The sequence below is a fragment of the Plectropomus leopardus genome, chromosome 5 (assembly GCF_008729295.1).
Source record: "Plectropomus leopardus isolate mb chromosome 5, YSFRI_Pleo_2.0, whole genome shotgun sequence".
Lineage (NCBI taxonomy): Eukaryota > Metazoa > Chordata > Actinopteri > Perciformes > Serranidae > Plectropomus > Plectropomus leopardus.
The window spans coordinates 13,620,305-13,634,688 of record NC_056467.1 but is presented as its reverse complement, the minus strand read 5'-3'; the positions used below and the strand labels follow the sequence as shown (position 1 = coordinate 13,634,688).

Genomic DNA, 14,384 nt, shown 5'->3' with positions numbered 1-14,384 from the left:
AATCTGTAAAGCAACGTGAGAGAAATTAACAAAAGGCTACCTATTATTTATATTACTAATTACGGAATTTACAGTCACAAAATTTCATGGAGCAATTCAAATAAATGTGTGATTTTCCTCACCGACATTATAAAGAATATTAATAAATACATGTTTTTCCTTTGCTTTTTGAGTCTGGAGTAAATCCTCGTCAAAAAGTAAGCTCTGAAATCAGTCTTGTTTCAGTGTTTTGCTACAAAATGAAACAGAGATGATACACAAGCAACTTGGTGAGAGAAAATACAAACAGCTGCTTTCTTTGCCTTTTTGCAAAAAAAGAGGTCAACAGGAAATAAAAATCAGGGTATTAATGCACATACAGTAGAAAAATCCAGAAACTGTCTGCATCTCTCTCTATATTGCCAACATTTAACCGGCTTGCATTTATGAGAAAGATCATCCCATATTTGTCGGCTGTGGGAGACTTGATGAAAAACTGATGAAAAGAGTCAGAGTGTTGGATGAGTTGTAAGTCCGCTAGAGTTCAAATCATGTACTGAAGCAACAAACTCATTCGCTGCCATCAGTCCAGCAGGAGAACCGTCAAAAAACTCTTCAGTTTGTGACGAAAGTGAGAAACCAGCTGTGTACCAACAACTGAAGTCTGTTATAATTAGTTTGATGTTTGTAGGTTACACTCTGCTCTGTGTTTTCACCTCTGTCCATCCAAAGAACGGGGCAGAAAACTGCAGGAGCCTTAAGTTCTGCGTCTGCCCACTGTTTGATAGAGAAAGGCATGATGGGACAGAGAGAGTGATGGGATGGGACCATAAAGCCTGAAAGGGAGAGTTGGGGGGGGGTCACACTGAGGATGAGAGTGGGGGAGTCAGGACTCGATACAGTAAAGAAGGAGGAAGAAGGGATGAACTGGGGAAGTGTCTGGTCTGGACCTGGCTGCTCTAATTGGATTTTGGGGTGCCCTGCTCTGTTCAGCAAAGAGATTTAGGGGGACCCTGTTCCCTTCTGGTGTCAGGGGAGCTTAGAGGAAGTTGTGCTTGAGGATAAAAGTTTGTTTTGTTTCCCCAGCTGAGACTGGAGTGTGATGTTTAGATTTCTGCTTTAAACTCGTACCTGACCGCCATGCTCATCAGAGCCGGCGCTGCTGTGTTGCAGTGCGGAGAGTGTGGGAATGTGGGTTTAAGTGAGCAAGAACTGAAAAGACAAAGGAAAAGAATCTGTGTATGAGTGTGTGAATGCATATCTGATGTGTTTATCAGTCAAAGTAGCATCATTTGGACACTGGTGTGTTAAGGGCCTGTACATGCAGAGTGTTGCATCCTTGGATTGAGTTTTATCTGAGGAAGAGTGGTGTCTTGTCAAACTGTATGAGCAGATCTGACTTGAGGGTGAAAACAGGTATAAAACTGATCATGTTCAGAGTTTTGCAGGTGCAGTTGCATAATATTTTGGGGTCAGAGTTAATGACCAGACCTTTGACTTATCTGAACTTTGAGCAGTTTCACAGGATGTGTTTTTTAGAGAAGAACCGAGGGCCTCTGAGCTACAGCAGACTACAACAGTGAATGCAGCGTTATAATGGGTAAGTCCTGACTCTCAACAAAAGCTAGAAACTCCTCACTGCTCCGTCGACAGTTCTCATTTTCTCTTCCTCTGTGCTTCAGAACAGGTTCGTCTTGATGGTGGGGTTGGGTTTTCTGTGGAAGGAGGACAGGACTCCAGCAAAGGGCCCGGTCATACTGTCCGCCGGCTGCCAGGCCTTCAGAATCTCCTGAGTCTGGGCAGCAGGCTGGGCCACGGCCGGGTTGGACGGCCCCAGGCTGGACCAACTGGGCGGCTTCAGCCCCTGGAGGACCGGAGAGTTGGAGGTGTTGACGTAGACGTTGTTAGCAGGGGCCGGGCTGGGGCTCAGGCTGGCTGGGCTGCCCAGGTTTCCATTGGCCGAGCCCGGCAGGGAGGCCGTGCTGTCAGGTGTGGGGCTGCAGGTGGATTCTTTGGACTCATCGTCGTCAGATGAAGATCTCAGCTCTCCGCCCTTCTTCCCCCCAGAGCTGCTGCTGGAGCTGCTGCCCGTGGTGCCACCAGAGCTGTTGGCTTTGGCGTTGGCTGCACGCTCCTGCTTACGAAACTTGGCACGCCTGTTCTGAAACCACACCTGTAAAACACAGACAGAGGTAAACTTAGTATCCGAGACACGCAGACAGACAGACGTTAAATTTAACCTTTTGAAACTGCATTAACAACGCTTTTCTTGTGCTGCAGTCAGACGCCTTTACACGTAGGCTATATAAACCTTTAAGGAAATTGGTTTGATTTCTTTCAAAATCATGGGGGGCAAAAACCAATGAGCAACTTGACAAGAAATGTCCAGCAAATTGCAAGAAATAATTAGATTTAGGAAATTATTTATTTTTTTAAAGCTAGGTAAAGCTGGGTTTCAGATGATGATATTTCTGATTATCATGATTATATATTCAAAATTATTTTGTAAAAAAATTAATAATAATAATAATTTCTGTTTTTTTTTAAAAACGTTTCCATTATTTGTTTGTTTCTTTGGTGTTTTGTCCTTCCTAACATCCTACAACCATCCTAAGTTAATTATTACCTTCTTATGTTTTTGAAAGGAGTTTGCTCAGGTTTTTCAGGTTTAAGTTAACTGTCTTTTAGTAAAAGAAAGAAGAAGAACAAAGGTCTGTTGCTCTTACTTGTACCCGCGCCTCGGTCAGGTCTATCTTCAGCGCGAGCTCCTCTCGCGTGTAGATGTCCGGGTAGTGAGTCTCGGCAAAGACCCGCTCCAGCTCCTTCAGCTGGGAGCTGGTGAAGGTGGTCCTGATGCGCCGCTGCTTCCTTTTCTCGTTCAGGCCGGAGGGGTCCGAGAAAAACTTGTAAGGGACTGAGAGGTGAAATAACATACGTTTAGTGATCTGAAAGCACCATTGAAAACAGTCTGACTCGCGGTTTAAAACTGCAGAAGACACTGATTAGGCCCTGCGTATGTCATAATTTATAAGATTTGGGTTTTTTTTATTAAATAACTTTGAAACCGATGATATTAAATCTTTTGTTAGCAGCTGTTTTTTTGTCATTTAACAGCCGATTGTATTTTCACAATTGTTAATGTGTTTTGAGGCGTTTTAATTGATTGTTAAACCCATTGAATTGTGTTCCTAGCCACTGAGACTGTATAATAGGCCGAAGCCCAGAGGCCAGATTCAGAACAAAACGCTGAAAAGCCAATATTGGCTTTATAAAGCTGGTTCATTTATACTCTTTACATATTTATTCCATTTTCATGAACATGTTTCTTTTTAATAATGCTAACATTGACTTTTGGAAAAAAAAACACATTTATCTGAAAATAAGTCACAAATGAGGGTGTTAATTGGGATAAAATTGGGATGTTTATCGAATGTATCAAATAATTTAATAATAAAACCCTACATTTTACAGGGAGTGTTAGTCCGTATGCACAGACCCTCACTTTGCAACTAAACTGTATTATTATCACGGATGTTAGAAATATTACAACATACAGAGCGAGCATTTCAGTCTATGTGTAAGCCTGCCAAAATCACTTCTTTAAGAAAAGAAAACGAACATCATGAATACTGAGTTTAAATAAGGCTATTGATTGTGATTTATGTGTAATTTAATTTAAATTTTAATTTAAGGATTGGACACAATTATAGCTACATATGACTGCAAATGAATCTGTCTTTTATGAGCCTATGACCAACAGGTGTATACAGTATTTATGTGTGATTCGTCAAGGTTTATTTCGTTTTGGGTTAAGGGTTTAAGGACGTATTTCTTCTTCTTCTTCTTCTTCTTCTTCTTCTTATTCTTCTTCTTATTCTTCTTCTTATTTTATTATTATTATTATTATTATTATTATTATTAGCCTGTCTAAATTGGGCACGTGCATATATAGACTATTGTCCCAGTTATAGAATTACAATGTTTCACCTTTAAAAATCTCTGAATTTATAAAAGGCATCGTCATTTGAAAAATAGGCCTAGATAAATAACATAAAAATGTAAATTACTACACTGATTTGACATGCAAATGTCTCTCTGCATATTCTAAATTATCCTATTTTTTGCAGTGATTTTTTTCCTAAATCAGGAAGGAATGTTGTTAAGATCAAATTCACGTAAAATCGTTTAGGCCTTAAAGTGTAGTCTATAAATTATAAGGTCGACAAACACGAAAAACAGTGTTGATATTTAGATGTTTTCTTTATTTGTGAATTGTAAGTGGCAGCTCGAGCCGGAGGAAACGATGGACGTTACGAAAATGATACCTTCTATAACCTTTTCTTTCTACTTTAATAAATAGCCTAGTGTTAATACAATGTTTAGTATATAATATAGTCTTAATATAATGACCTACATCCCACATAACCTTTCTTTCCATCCCTGCAGACCTTCAGAGGAGTAAAACGGAAGCTCGTGTACCTGAGGAGTAAGGTGTGGGCTGGTGCTCTCGCAGGGCTCCCAGGGTGCAGCTGGCCGTGCTGAGCGGGGTGCAGCCCGGGTTGGAGAACGGTCCGCTGCGGATCGGGTTGTATTGAAAGGAGCTGGCCTGGCTGCACGAGCTGAAGTCCGCGTAGGCCGACGCTTCCATGGCCGCCATGCAGGAGTCATAGGAGTTCAGGTAGGAGTAATCCATCTTATACATGGAGATCAGCCGGTGCAAACACCGGGCTGCAAACAAAAAACGACGAGGTGAAGTCTGAGCAGAGGTTCGGGTGTGTCTTCAGGAGCCCCTTATTTTAGGAGATAGTGAGTAAACTGTTCAAACCAGTCAGAGTTGTTGAGTCTCTCCAGTATCTCCGGTGACTGTTTGCACGTCTCTACAAAACTCCTGTCAGCTTTGTGGTAAATATCTCGCTGTCACGCGGCTGTTTTTCGTGTATATTGGTAAATAATCCAGATGTTTTCCTCTCTACGGCTCTCCTTCTTCACTTTCTCCTGCTCTCGGTTTTCTCCCTTCAGTTTCCCTCCCTGGACTGCAGTTCGCTCTGCTCTCGCGCTCCGTTTGACAGCGCGCTGCGGCTCGCGCGGTGTTTATAATAAACTTGGCAGAGCGCGAGACAATAGCGAGGCGGTGGTCTAGTTTCCATGACAATGGCACCAGTGAGTGAGCGTGGACACGGACGGCCCCCCTCCCACCGCTCACTGCACCGCCCACGCGCTCCAGAGCACGGCGAGCTCGCAGGTGTCAGCAGAGTTAAATCGTCAGTCTAAAAACCAAAGTCTTGACCAAGTCTTCTTCATTTAAAACAGCTATAATGTTGGTGTTTCCTTTATCGGACGTTTCTAATTTCTGGTGAGTCAAGTCTTCTCAGCCCACATATGACCAAAATGACGCGTCAGTCTGTTTCAGTTATCTTAAATAAAGCTATAAACTGCGTTTATTAATCAGCTCACAAACTGTCGTCGAAATAAGGACATTCCGTTCAAGACAGCCACTTCTATGCTTATTTTCTGCCCCCGAAATTGTTGTTTCTTCTCTCTTTTACTGTTTTGAAGAGATACGCGAGCTACAGTTGAACTGCCTCTTAACATGCTCATAAACCACGTCCGGTTTGTAAATTATAATTTATGTTTGGTATTAAATTAACTTTAGTCCATCCTAGCACTCAGAGAGTGGGACTTCTTGGGTATAAAATACAGTGTCTGTTAAAGATCACAAGAAAGGCCTTTTTATACGCCCGTAGAGATTTAAAACATTTTTTAATAAAAAGTAGTAGCCCACATGCTCGGTTTGGAATTGAAATGTTTCCGATATTGGACGCCAAAGAAAACACTCCTGATCCTTTCTATGTTCAGAGTTAAATGTGAGATTAATTTTGCGATTTCATAGCCTATATGATTAGTATATGCCCCGACCAGGTTATAGTGAATATATATACGCGTGACTAAAATGCAGTTTATAAGCAGGTGCAGGTTGAGCCCCAAATGATGCCTCGCACCCGGTCAATATTGTTTCACTGCCCCTCAAACGGCTCGTGGAAACAACTGCAGCTCAGCCACAGAAGTCTTTATGTGAGGGAAAGCGTCCAGATGTGACGGTGATTGGTGAGATTAAAAGCTTTGATTTGATTCCGATCACTTTTACGGAGATGTCACCAGAGTGAGCGTCACTTTGATGTATAGGACTAGAGAGGGAAGTGGCTGCAGAGACAACTGAGCAACCACGACAGGCTAACCATAAACGCATTGACGCTTCATAAATTGGTTTAAGTTTATTGTTCGGTGTCATACAATGTGATAAGTCATATCCCACACGGCCTCCATCACACCACACCACACCACCACACACACACACACACACACACACACACACACACACACTGAGGGCTTAAAACCGGCAGGCAGGCTCGCGCGCATCTACTTGTTTCCAAATCTGGTGCTATTTTAAAATGTGACGGCTGCATTACGGGCTCTGTTGACTGCTGCATTACAGGCTCTGTTCACAAAATTAACTTGCATTTTATTAGTGGATAAATGTCCCCAAATAATATAACCCACAAACCGAAATTACGTTTTACGTGCATGCGAGAAATTTATTAAGTTTGGCGTGCGTGCATGCTTCAGCGTGCGCGCTCTTATCTCTGCTTGACCAGAGGCGGCATGATGATGCGCTTTAATTTCATTAACCCAACACGCGCGCGCATGCGTGCCATTTGCTGCGCTGTACTCACTTGAACTACAAATAAGTATAAATAATAAGATTTGTTTAAAGCGTTTATTGTGTGGTTGGTGAGAGCTGGTGAATGTTTGGGGCGGGGCGGCACGCGGTGCTTCTGTTGATACAGTTGTTGGTCTTGTGCTGATGTTGGCTCGCAGGTCTGGTTGAACATCACTCATGTCTGCTGTGTGCAGGGCCTTAGACAAGAGGGGTTTTTTTTTTTTTTTTTTTTTTTTTTTTGATTTATGCAGTTTTTCCTGTAATTCAGTCTTAAAGAAATATATCCCACTGAATAGAATCAATTGCAACATTTAGGATGTGTGCGTTATTGCGCACGACATCACATGTCCTTCATATGGTTCAAGGCAGTTAACAATCGGAGTTAGATTTAAGAACTTGATCGATTTTTAGTTGTAACTTTAATATTGTAGACTTTGTGTTACGTGTTATGTATAGTCACTGCGTTTCAAATAATACGTCATTATTTATGCAAAATATGTTTCCAATTTGGAAACATCGGTTTCGCATGTTAATGCACCTCGTCTGCAAATATTTTGTGACTTTATGCACCTGCCTTCCATGAGAGCATGGTCCTAGTCTGCCCCTATCTGCCCCCAAACTCTTCAAATAAAAGTTTCGGTTCCTGAACACATGAACAAGAATATATGCTACTGCAACACATATATATCCTTAAAAAAAATAATAAAAATCTCTATCTGATCCTTATATTCTTTAAGCCACTTATAAATATACATGTTATACGCCTGTGATTTTTTTTTGGCTTCCATTAACCACTCAGCTCCCAGGCCACACCGTCTGTTGTGTGTCCTCTTCCCGTCTGGTGGGTTCAGAGGTGAGTTTACCGAGAAACTTAAACTGTTTCAAAGTTAAACTCTCCAGGCCGTTTCTGCCTCCCCAAAAAAGAGCATCCAGGAGCGACCCTAGCTCCCGCTTTTAAAGCATTTAAACTTTAATCCCTTCAAAGAGGGGAGCGGTCTCTTCCAGGCCGCTAATCCGCCCTATAGTGCTGCAGCGCAGGGGGAGAATTCTCCTCTGCGGAGGCTTTAACTTTGGACTTTTACATTCATGGGGCGATTTGACGGAAACAGTAACGGGGATCTTTGGCATTCATGACGTCTGAGTCAACAGAGGGGGACACAATGGTCCCCTAGAGGCTCCTGAGGGCCCCTGAGAGAGGAACCCCGGCTACAGGGATTATAGGCCCATGGAGGAGTGGGTTATTAGAAGGGGACATTTTATGGACGCACTTAAGGCTGTCCGTTTTTAATCAGAGTTATGATTGACTTAACTTTAAGCATCAATCCACTTTAAGTGACCAGTTTGTGTCAATAGCACAATTAAAAAAAATAGGTTTAATGGCAGGAGACAAAAACTGTAATCATAACTAATTAAGCAATTAAGACAACTGAGCAATCAACCACACGTTATATAAAGGAATTGTGAAGGAAATAGACCTAACATAACACTACAACAAAGAATTGAGAATATATTTAAATGGTTATTATGATAAAAAATCGAATTTTTCTGTGTTTTGTCGTTGTGTCTCTTTATTAGTGGATATAGGTTCTCCGTTCAAGCCTCAATCTGCGTTGTTTAATGATCCTGATACATCATTCGTGTTAACCCGAGTATAACACCCCCCCCCCCCCCTCCTTTTTTTTTTTACTGAGAAAATATATTCCTCTATAGGGGTAAAACAAGCTGCACTAAGCTTTAAATTCATACTCCATTAATTATCCTGTCTGTCCATATTTCACACAAGAAAGGGGCATGATCTGCAGAGAAATCCTAATCAAATTCCCGACATTTTTTCCCTCTCTGCTCCCATCTTTCCTGCCACTGTAATTGTTTGTGATGTTCTTCCACCGACTCGAGGTCTGCGGGGCTGCATGCAGATTCGCCTTAACGACGCAGGCAGTGGGATAACTCGTGGAGTGGGTGGAGAGACTGGTCTCTATGATGGATGGCTGCATGGTCTAGATGGAGAGATGGAGAGGTGTATGGATAGAGACAGGGGATAAGGGATGAGTGAAAGATGGGACACCGGTTTAAAGAAAAGCCACGCGGGAGGCCCCAGCCCGGTTTCTGTCCCGTGACACGCGGTGGTGGTCTGAAAACCAAGTGAAGCTGTCTGTCACAGAGAAAGGCTGCCAGCTCCATCCATCATGAGAGCTCAAAGAAGAACATGTCCCGTGTGCCGAAAGCCGTTTTCCTGCTTCAGACTGAGGCAGTTATTGATCCTCAGGTCCGGAGAGTCTGCCTCCTCTTTGTCGAGCTTTGAAAAAGCGTCGTTTAATGCACAAATTACACCGTTTCTATTATTCTCACATAAATTAAGAGTTAATTAGGGCCAGTGCCACCGGTCCGATCTTGTACTTATGAAATCAAACTGATTTACCGTTGCATGATGTGAGCATGCAGCTTATGGTTACCGTGTAGCTGCAACAAAATGCAACTGGTGGACAAAAAAAAAAGAAAAAAGTAAACAAGCAGATGTCTAATGTTTAGTGTTCTGACAAGACTTAACCCTCCATACAAGCATGATTCCGGTCGTCGAAAATTACATTTTAGTTGTGGTTAATGTAATAAACATTAATATAACTAATATAAACGGTTAAAATAGCTGCAATAGTTTTAACATCTTAATTTGTGCGTTTTTAAAATATTGTATATATTGTTGTAATAAGTGATCTTATTTCGCAAATAAATTACAACTACATTTTTTTAAATTTAGATTATACTATTAATTTTTTTTACGATATGACCCTCATATCTTAATTATTAACAATTGCTTTTAAATGAATATGTCAGAGTCATTAAACATTATTTACATTATGTAGATTTTACACGCACTTCTGTGTATTTTCTCGTTTTTAATTTTTCTGTTGTGCATATTGAATTGTTAAACTTGTAGCCAATCATGATAGGTAGGACGTGAACATCTTAACACTGTAGTCATTGCACTGTGTCAGGTTATAAATGAGTCCCCTAATGCTGATTTAATTGCCACCTGTGCGTAATTCGGTCGTGCGCAAAATACGCAGAACCGCTGATTGGATTTCCCGTTTGGTCTCAGCATGTGCCCGTAATTTGACTCATATGTAACTTTTAAACTCCTAACAATAGTTTTTAGATTATTGACAATAAATCCCTATATATATATATATATATATAGTGTGTGTGTGTGTGTGTATATGTATGTATGTATAGATATAGATATAGATATATATAATCTTATAATTTAATTGTTAGGACCCATTAAATTTGCCACAGCTTTATCCTCCACTAAGTTGCCTGCTTTAAACCCACCAGGCCGGTGAGATCCGCACAGCCGAGCAGCTGGCTCTCCACCTGCAGTGTCACTAAAATGTGTCGTGTCATCGCCCCTCTTAAGATCCTCTTCTTTCCTCCGAGGTGAATTTGATTGCGCATTAAATAAAATCAGAAATCACAGACCCAACCGTTAATACCGGCCTGTGTCTTTACAGCAGCAGAGACTGCCGGTGCATTTGATTTGCCCAGTGATGGATGAGAGACGGTGCGGGAGGGAGGGGGGAGAAGAGAGGAGGGGGTGATGGGCCAGGAGCCGGGGGGTCCCGTCGGTGCGCCTGTCCCCGCATTTCAATCCCCAATTACCGGAATGTACCATGACGCTCCGGCTCGAGACGACGGCGCGCATCTAACCGGGTTAGAGACAGGAGCAACAGCAGCCAGTGTAGGAGTTACACTCAACTCTTCACTCAGGTGGTGTTGATACACATGATCATAATCAGTGTGTGTCCACAGCCAACAGGAGGAAAATAAAACACCGATACCAAGATAAACTATATATATTCATTTATTTCTCAGTCTGGGCCATATGTGGGTCACATCTGTAATCTGGACCAAAGTGCATCACCTAAGAGAAGTCGTGTCATTCCTAATAACAAAAACAGCTTGATAATTTAGGCAAACATCATCAAAAACACCAGAACCTTTAGAGGCAATTTGCCCTGCACACCATAAAATCTGACAAGTTGATCTTACTTAAAATAATCTTGGAAACTGGTTGCCTTGAAAAAAGAAATTATAACTATTAATCTTAAGGTTATTGTTAAGTTTACTCAAAATTTTGCTGCATTTTCTTAATTTTGTGAAGAGTTTTGCAACTCAAGTAACCAAAGTAGGTTTGACTTAAGTTGATCATCACAAAGAAGATTTTGCCAATGATGAAGTTAGGAGATGTAAGAGTTATGCTTTTTTACCATGTTTAAGAAAACACAAGAATAACTGACTAGTTTGCAGCCGGCAGAACACTAATATATTGCTCAAAATAGTTTACTGAAGCTGCAAAAACTTAATCAGTCTCGTCACTTTTAAGTTACAACTTCACAAAACTAAGTAAATATAACTACATTTTAAGTAAACTTAACAATTAGATATAAAGTAAACAGAAAATAAGACTAGTAGTTATATTTACATACATTTACAGCATCATATTTGCTTGATGAGTTATAATCAACATAATGTAAGTAAAAACTCCACAAATTACCATCAGATTCGCTCAAAAACGTGAATTGCAACATAAGACAAAATAATTATGCAGCACAAAGGCTCGTCAGGCTGAACTATTGTCAATTGCCACAAAATGTGGTCATTAATTTTAACCCATCAAATGACACTCACACTAATTTAAGTCCACTCTCACATCAATCCAACATGCATTCATCAGCCGGAATATGACGCAGAGCAGCTGCGGTTATTCGCATGCTGCATACATCTCTCCACTGCGGCACCAGACCTGTATTATCCTAATGGATAGCGGCATGTTACTTAAAAAAGAAGCTTTTTAGGATAAAAACCAGGTCCCGGGAGACCACAGTACACACACACACACACGCACACCACAGCTGGAGCAGCGAGGGATGGCCGCGCGCAGGAGAGCTTCTCCAAACACGCTAATTAGATCTCGAGCTCTGGCCCCGCGCTCTGAAAGCAGCCCAGCGGCGGGGCGCGCGGAGCTGTGGAAAGTTAATTGAATTAAATTCCCTCTAAACTAATTAGGCTGCAATCTGCCACGCGAGCTGTCCCTGAGCAAGGTTTGAATTAGGCGGAATGGATTCTTTCCTTTTCTTTAAAAGAAAGGAGGGCAGACTGGTGTGTTTTTGGTGGGGTCCTTTATTTGTCTTTTATGCTAATTCTCCCAGGGGACTGTCACGTGATTGCCTTGCGGTAACCGGACGGTATCCGGTGTGTGCAACCCCGGTCCGCCGGTCTGTCCCCGAAGCGCAACAAAGTCTCCATAACTCCGGGCGTGAACACAAGAGCCACGAGTCTCATTTGAGCAAAACCAAAATAAAAGCCTCCAGCAGGTTGGCTGTGATAACTGTGCTGCATGAATGAGGAGCATCTTTAAAGCTGAGAGGACTAAGGTAATGGAGGTGAAATCGATCGCTTTCCTGGGGGAGAACAATGAGAGAGAGAGGGAGGGAGGAATGAGAGGGAGTGTGGAGGGACACGGATGAAAATCCCCCGTTAAGAGCAGGGACAGATATGATAATGGGAGAGCCTCTAGTAGTCGTTCATCATTCACCACCTCCACCTGGCTGCTGCTGCCCAGGCTGCACTGCAACTGCACTGAAATCAAACACACCCAAACTTCTTCACCAATCTTTTTATTTACAGAGCTGAGATTAGCATTCATAAACCCTGGTGTGCATGAGCCAAATTTCACACATAACTCAGCATTGTTCAGTTGTGCACGCAACACATTCTAGTACACAAACTGGAAACACTAGTTACACTCACAATAAATGCCCATAGGAACAGGGTCTTATCTGGATAAACACAGTACTGTTTCAATGTGTGTAAAAAGAGCAGTTTGAGTTATCCAAACTACTCAATAAATCCTTTTGTTGTGTTAATTTAACATTAGGGGTTATAATATGAAGAAGGAAGACTGGAGGTCCTTTGAAAGTACATTTTGAGCAGAAAAAGGAGGGAGAGGTTAGACTTATTTATTTTGTCAATAAGCAATAGCCAAAAAAATACAGAGGCACACTGTTTTACCAGAGTTAAAATGCTTTTAATAATTGGGCTTAGCACCTACACATTTAAACTTAATGTCTTCATTAGGGCATATAAAGATAAGTGGCAGCTGATGTCAGGTGCCAGGCAATCAGAGCAGCACTGGATAATTGTCACAAGTGTAATCAATGAAGTGATTGTGCACACACACACTCAGGGCAACTCCAACAAAGCACCACTGCACTCAAGGCCAGCAAATTCATCACATAATCAACACCAGATACATGCCATATAATTCCATACAAAAACATTTCTAAAAAATAACAATATCCAAAATTTGTAACGTCATGGGACTTGAATCCTCAGTATAGGTTCCGATGCTCCACTGAAGTTGATCACCTGTAATGAGGAGAGAGATGAGGTGTAAGGGACTTAAGAAGGTGGTGTTGCGGTATTTCATGACAACATATCTTTTTACAGATATGGAAAGTAGTCCAGCTCCCATGGCCTCTATACCCACTGCTTTGAGTGAGTCAGGGTCACAACCTTGGTGCGGTTTGGGGTAGTCCTCATTTTCTGGCATATTTGTGTTCAGTGATTTTGAGTGCCAGAGACCTAGACTGGACTGGAGATTTATTTGCTCATATTTAAGCCTTGTCTGCCTGAATTTATGGTGGAAATGTCTTTATTTACATCCTGTCATGTGGGGTGCTTGGCTGCAAATGCGAGTTGCTCATGTCCCATGGCGTCTGTGGGCGGCTGTTTCAAGCTTATTCAGAAGCAGCAATAGGTGGACTATGAGACAGTGGGGCCCCTGGTCGCAGATATGCAAAAGGCGCCACCACCTTTCCTACATGAAAGCAGAACACAAAGATTTTGGCGGTTTTGCTTCCTGTTTTGTTATTCTGTGTCTATTTGTAGCTTTCAAGCATCTTTTTATGGTTTTACGCCTCTGTGGTATTTTTTTTGTCCCCTTGTGATATATTTGCATCTTTTTGTCGTCATTCTTCTGTCTTTTTGAGGTAATGCTATGTCTATTTTGGTTGTTTTTTGTCTCTTTGTAGTCATTTTGTGTCTCTTAATGTTTGTTTTGCTGCTGTTTTGCTTCTCTTTGTTGTTCCTTTGTATCTCTTTGTGGTCTTTTTGAGTCCCTCCCAGGCTGGTACTAATTTGATTGACATTTTGCAGGTGAAGACCAGGGAGGCCCTGACACTTCTGGGCCCCGGGCTTGTGCCTGATAGGCTCGTATGATAATCCATTCATGTTGATCTTGTGGCTCTATGTTGCAGGGGCACCTGCTGCTGCTTGGGTCCTTGTCTTTGACCAAGGGAAGAGATTCATAGTAAGGTAACAAAAATATACTGGTCCTCCATTTCTCTCCTCCCATGTTTGACCTTTTTCCCACTTGCTTACCTCTCTGTTTTGCTTCTCTCTCACACCTTGAAGTCCCCTCCATTTGTATCAGAAGCAGAAGGTGGAGGAGACACACCAGGACAGAGAGGGAAAGACAGACATATGGACACCAGAGCAAGAGGTAAGGACTGAGAGAAAAAAGTGGAAGAGAGAGAGAAGCTACGCATGATGCGGAGGGAGGTTGGGGAGGGAGTGAGCGAAATGTAGCGAGATAGAGTGAGAGCGAGGTTAGGACGATGGAGGGCCA

General features: G+C 42.0%; 1 protein-coding gene across 1 annotated transcript; it reads right to left on the bottom strand.

The window, feature by feature from the left end:
* Window positions 1-1,657: 1,657 nt before the first annotated feature.
* On the bottom strand, window positions 1,658-4,681 carry phox2a (paired like homeobox 2A). Its single transcript, XM_042486019.1, has 3 exons — window positions 4,459-4,681; window positions 2,706-2,893; window positions 1,658-2,152 (listed from the first exon to the last, which is right to left on the bottom strand). The coding sequence occupies exons 1-3, from the start codon at window positions 4,679-4,681 to the stop codon at window positions 1,658-1,660; spliced, it is 906 nt and encodes a 301-aa protein (XP_042341953.1).
* Window positions 4,682-14,384: the final 9,703 nt, after the last annotated feature.

What these genes read in the sequence shown, in the direction of transcription:
- phox2a (XM_042486019.1), bottom strand. Translation starts at nt 4,681, where the DNA reads ATGTATAAGATGGATTACTCCTACCTGAACTCCTATGACTCCTGCATG. An exon ending in GCCCACACCTTACTCCTCAG is followed by an intron (nt 2,894 to 4,458) that starts GTACACGAGCTT and finishes TTCACCTCTCAG; the next exon opens with TCCCTTACAAGTTTTTCTCG. An exon ending in TGACCGAGGCGCGGGTACAA is followed by an intron (nt 2,153 to 2,705) that starts GTAAGAGCAACA and finishes TGTGTTTTACAG; the next exon opens with GTGTGGTTTCAGAACAGGCG.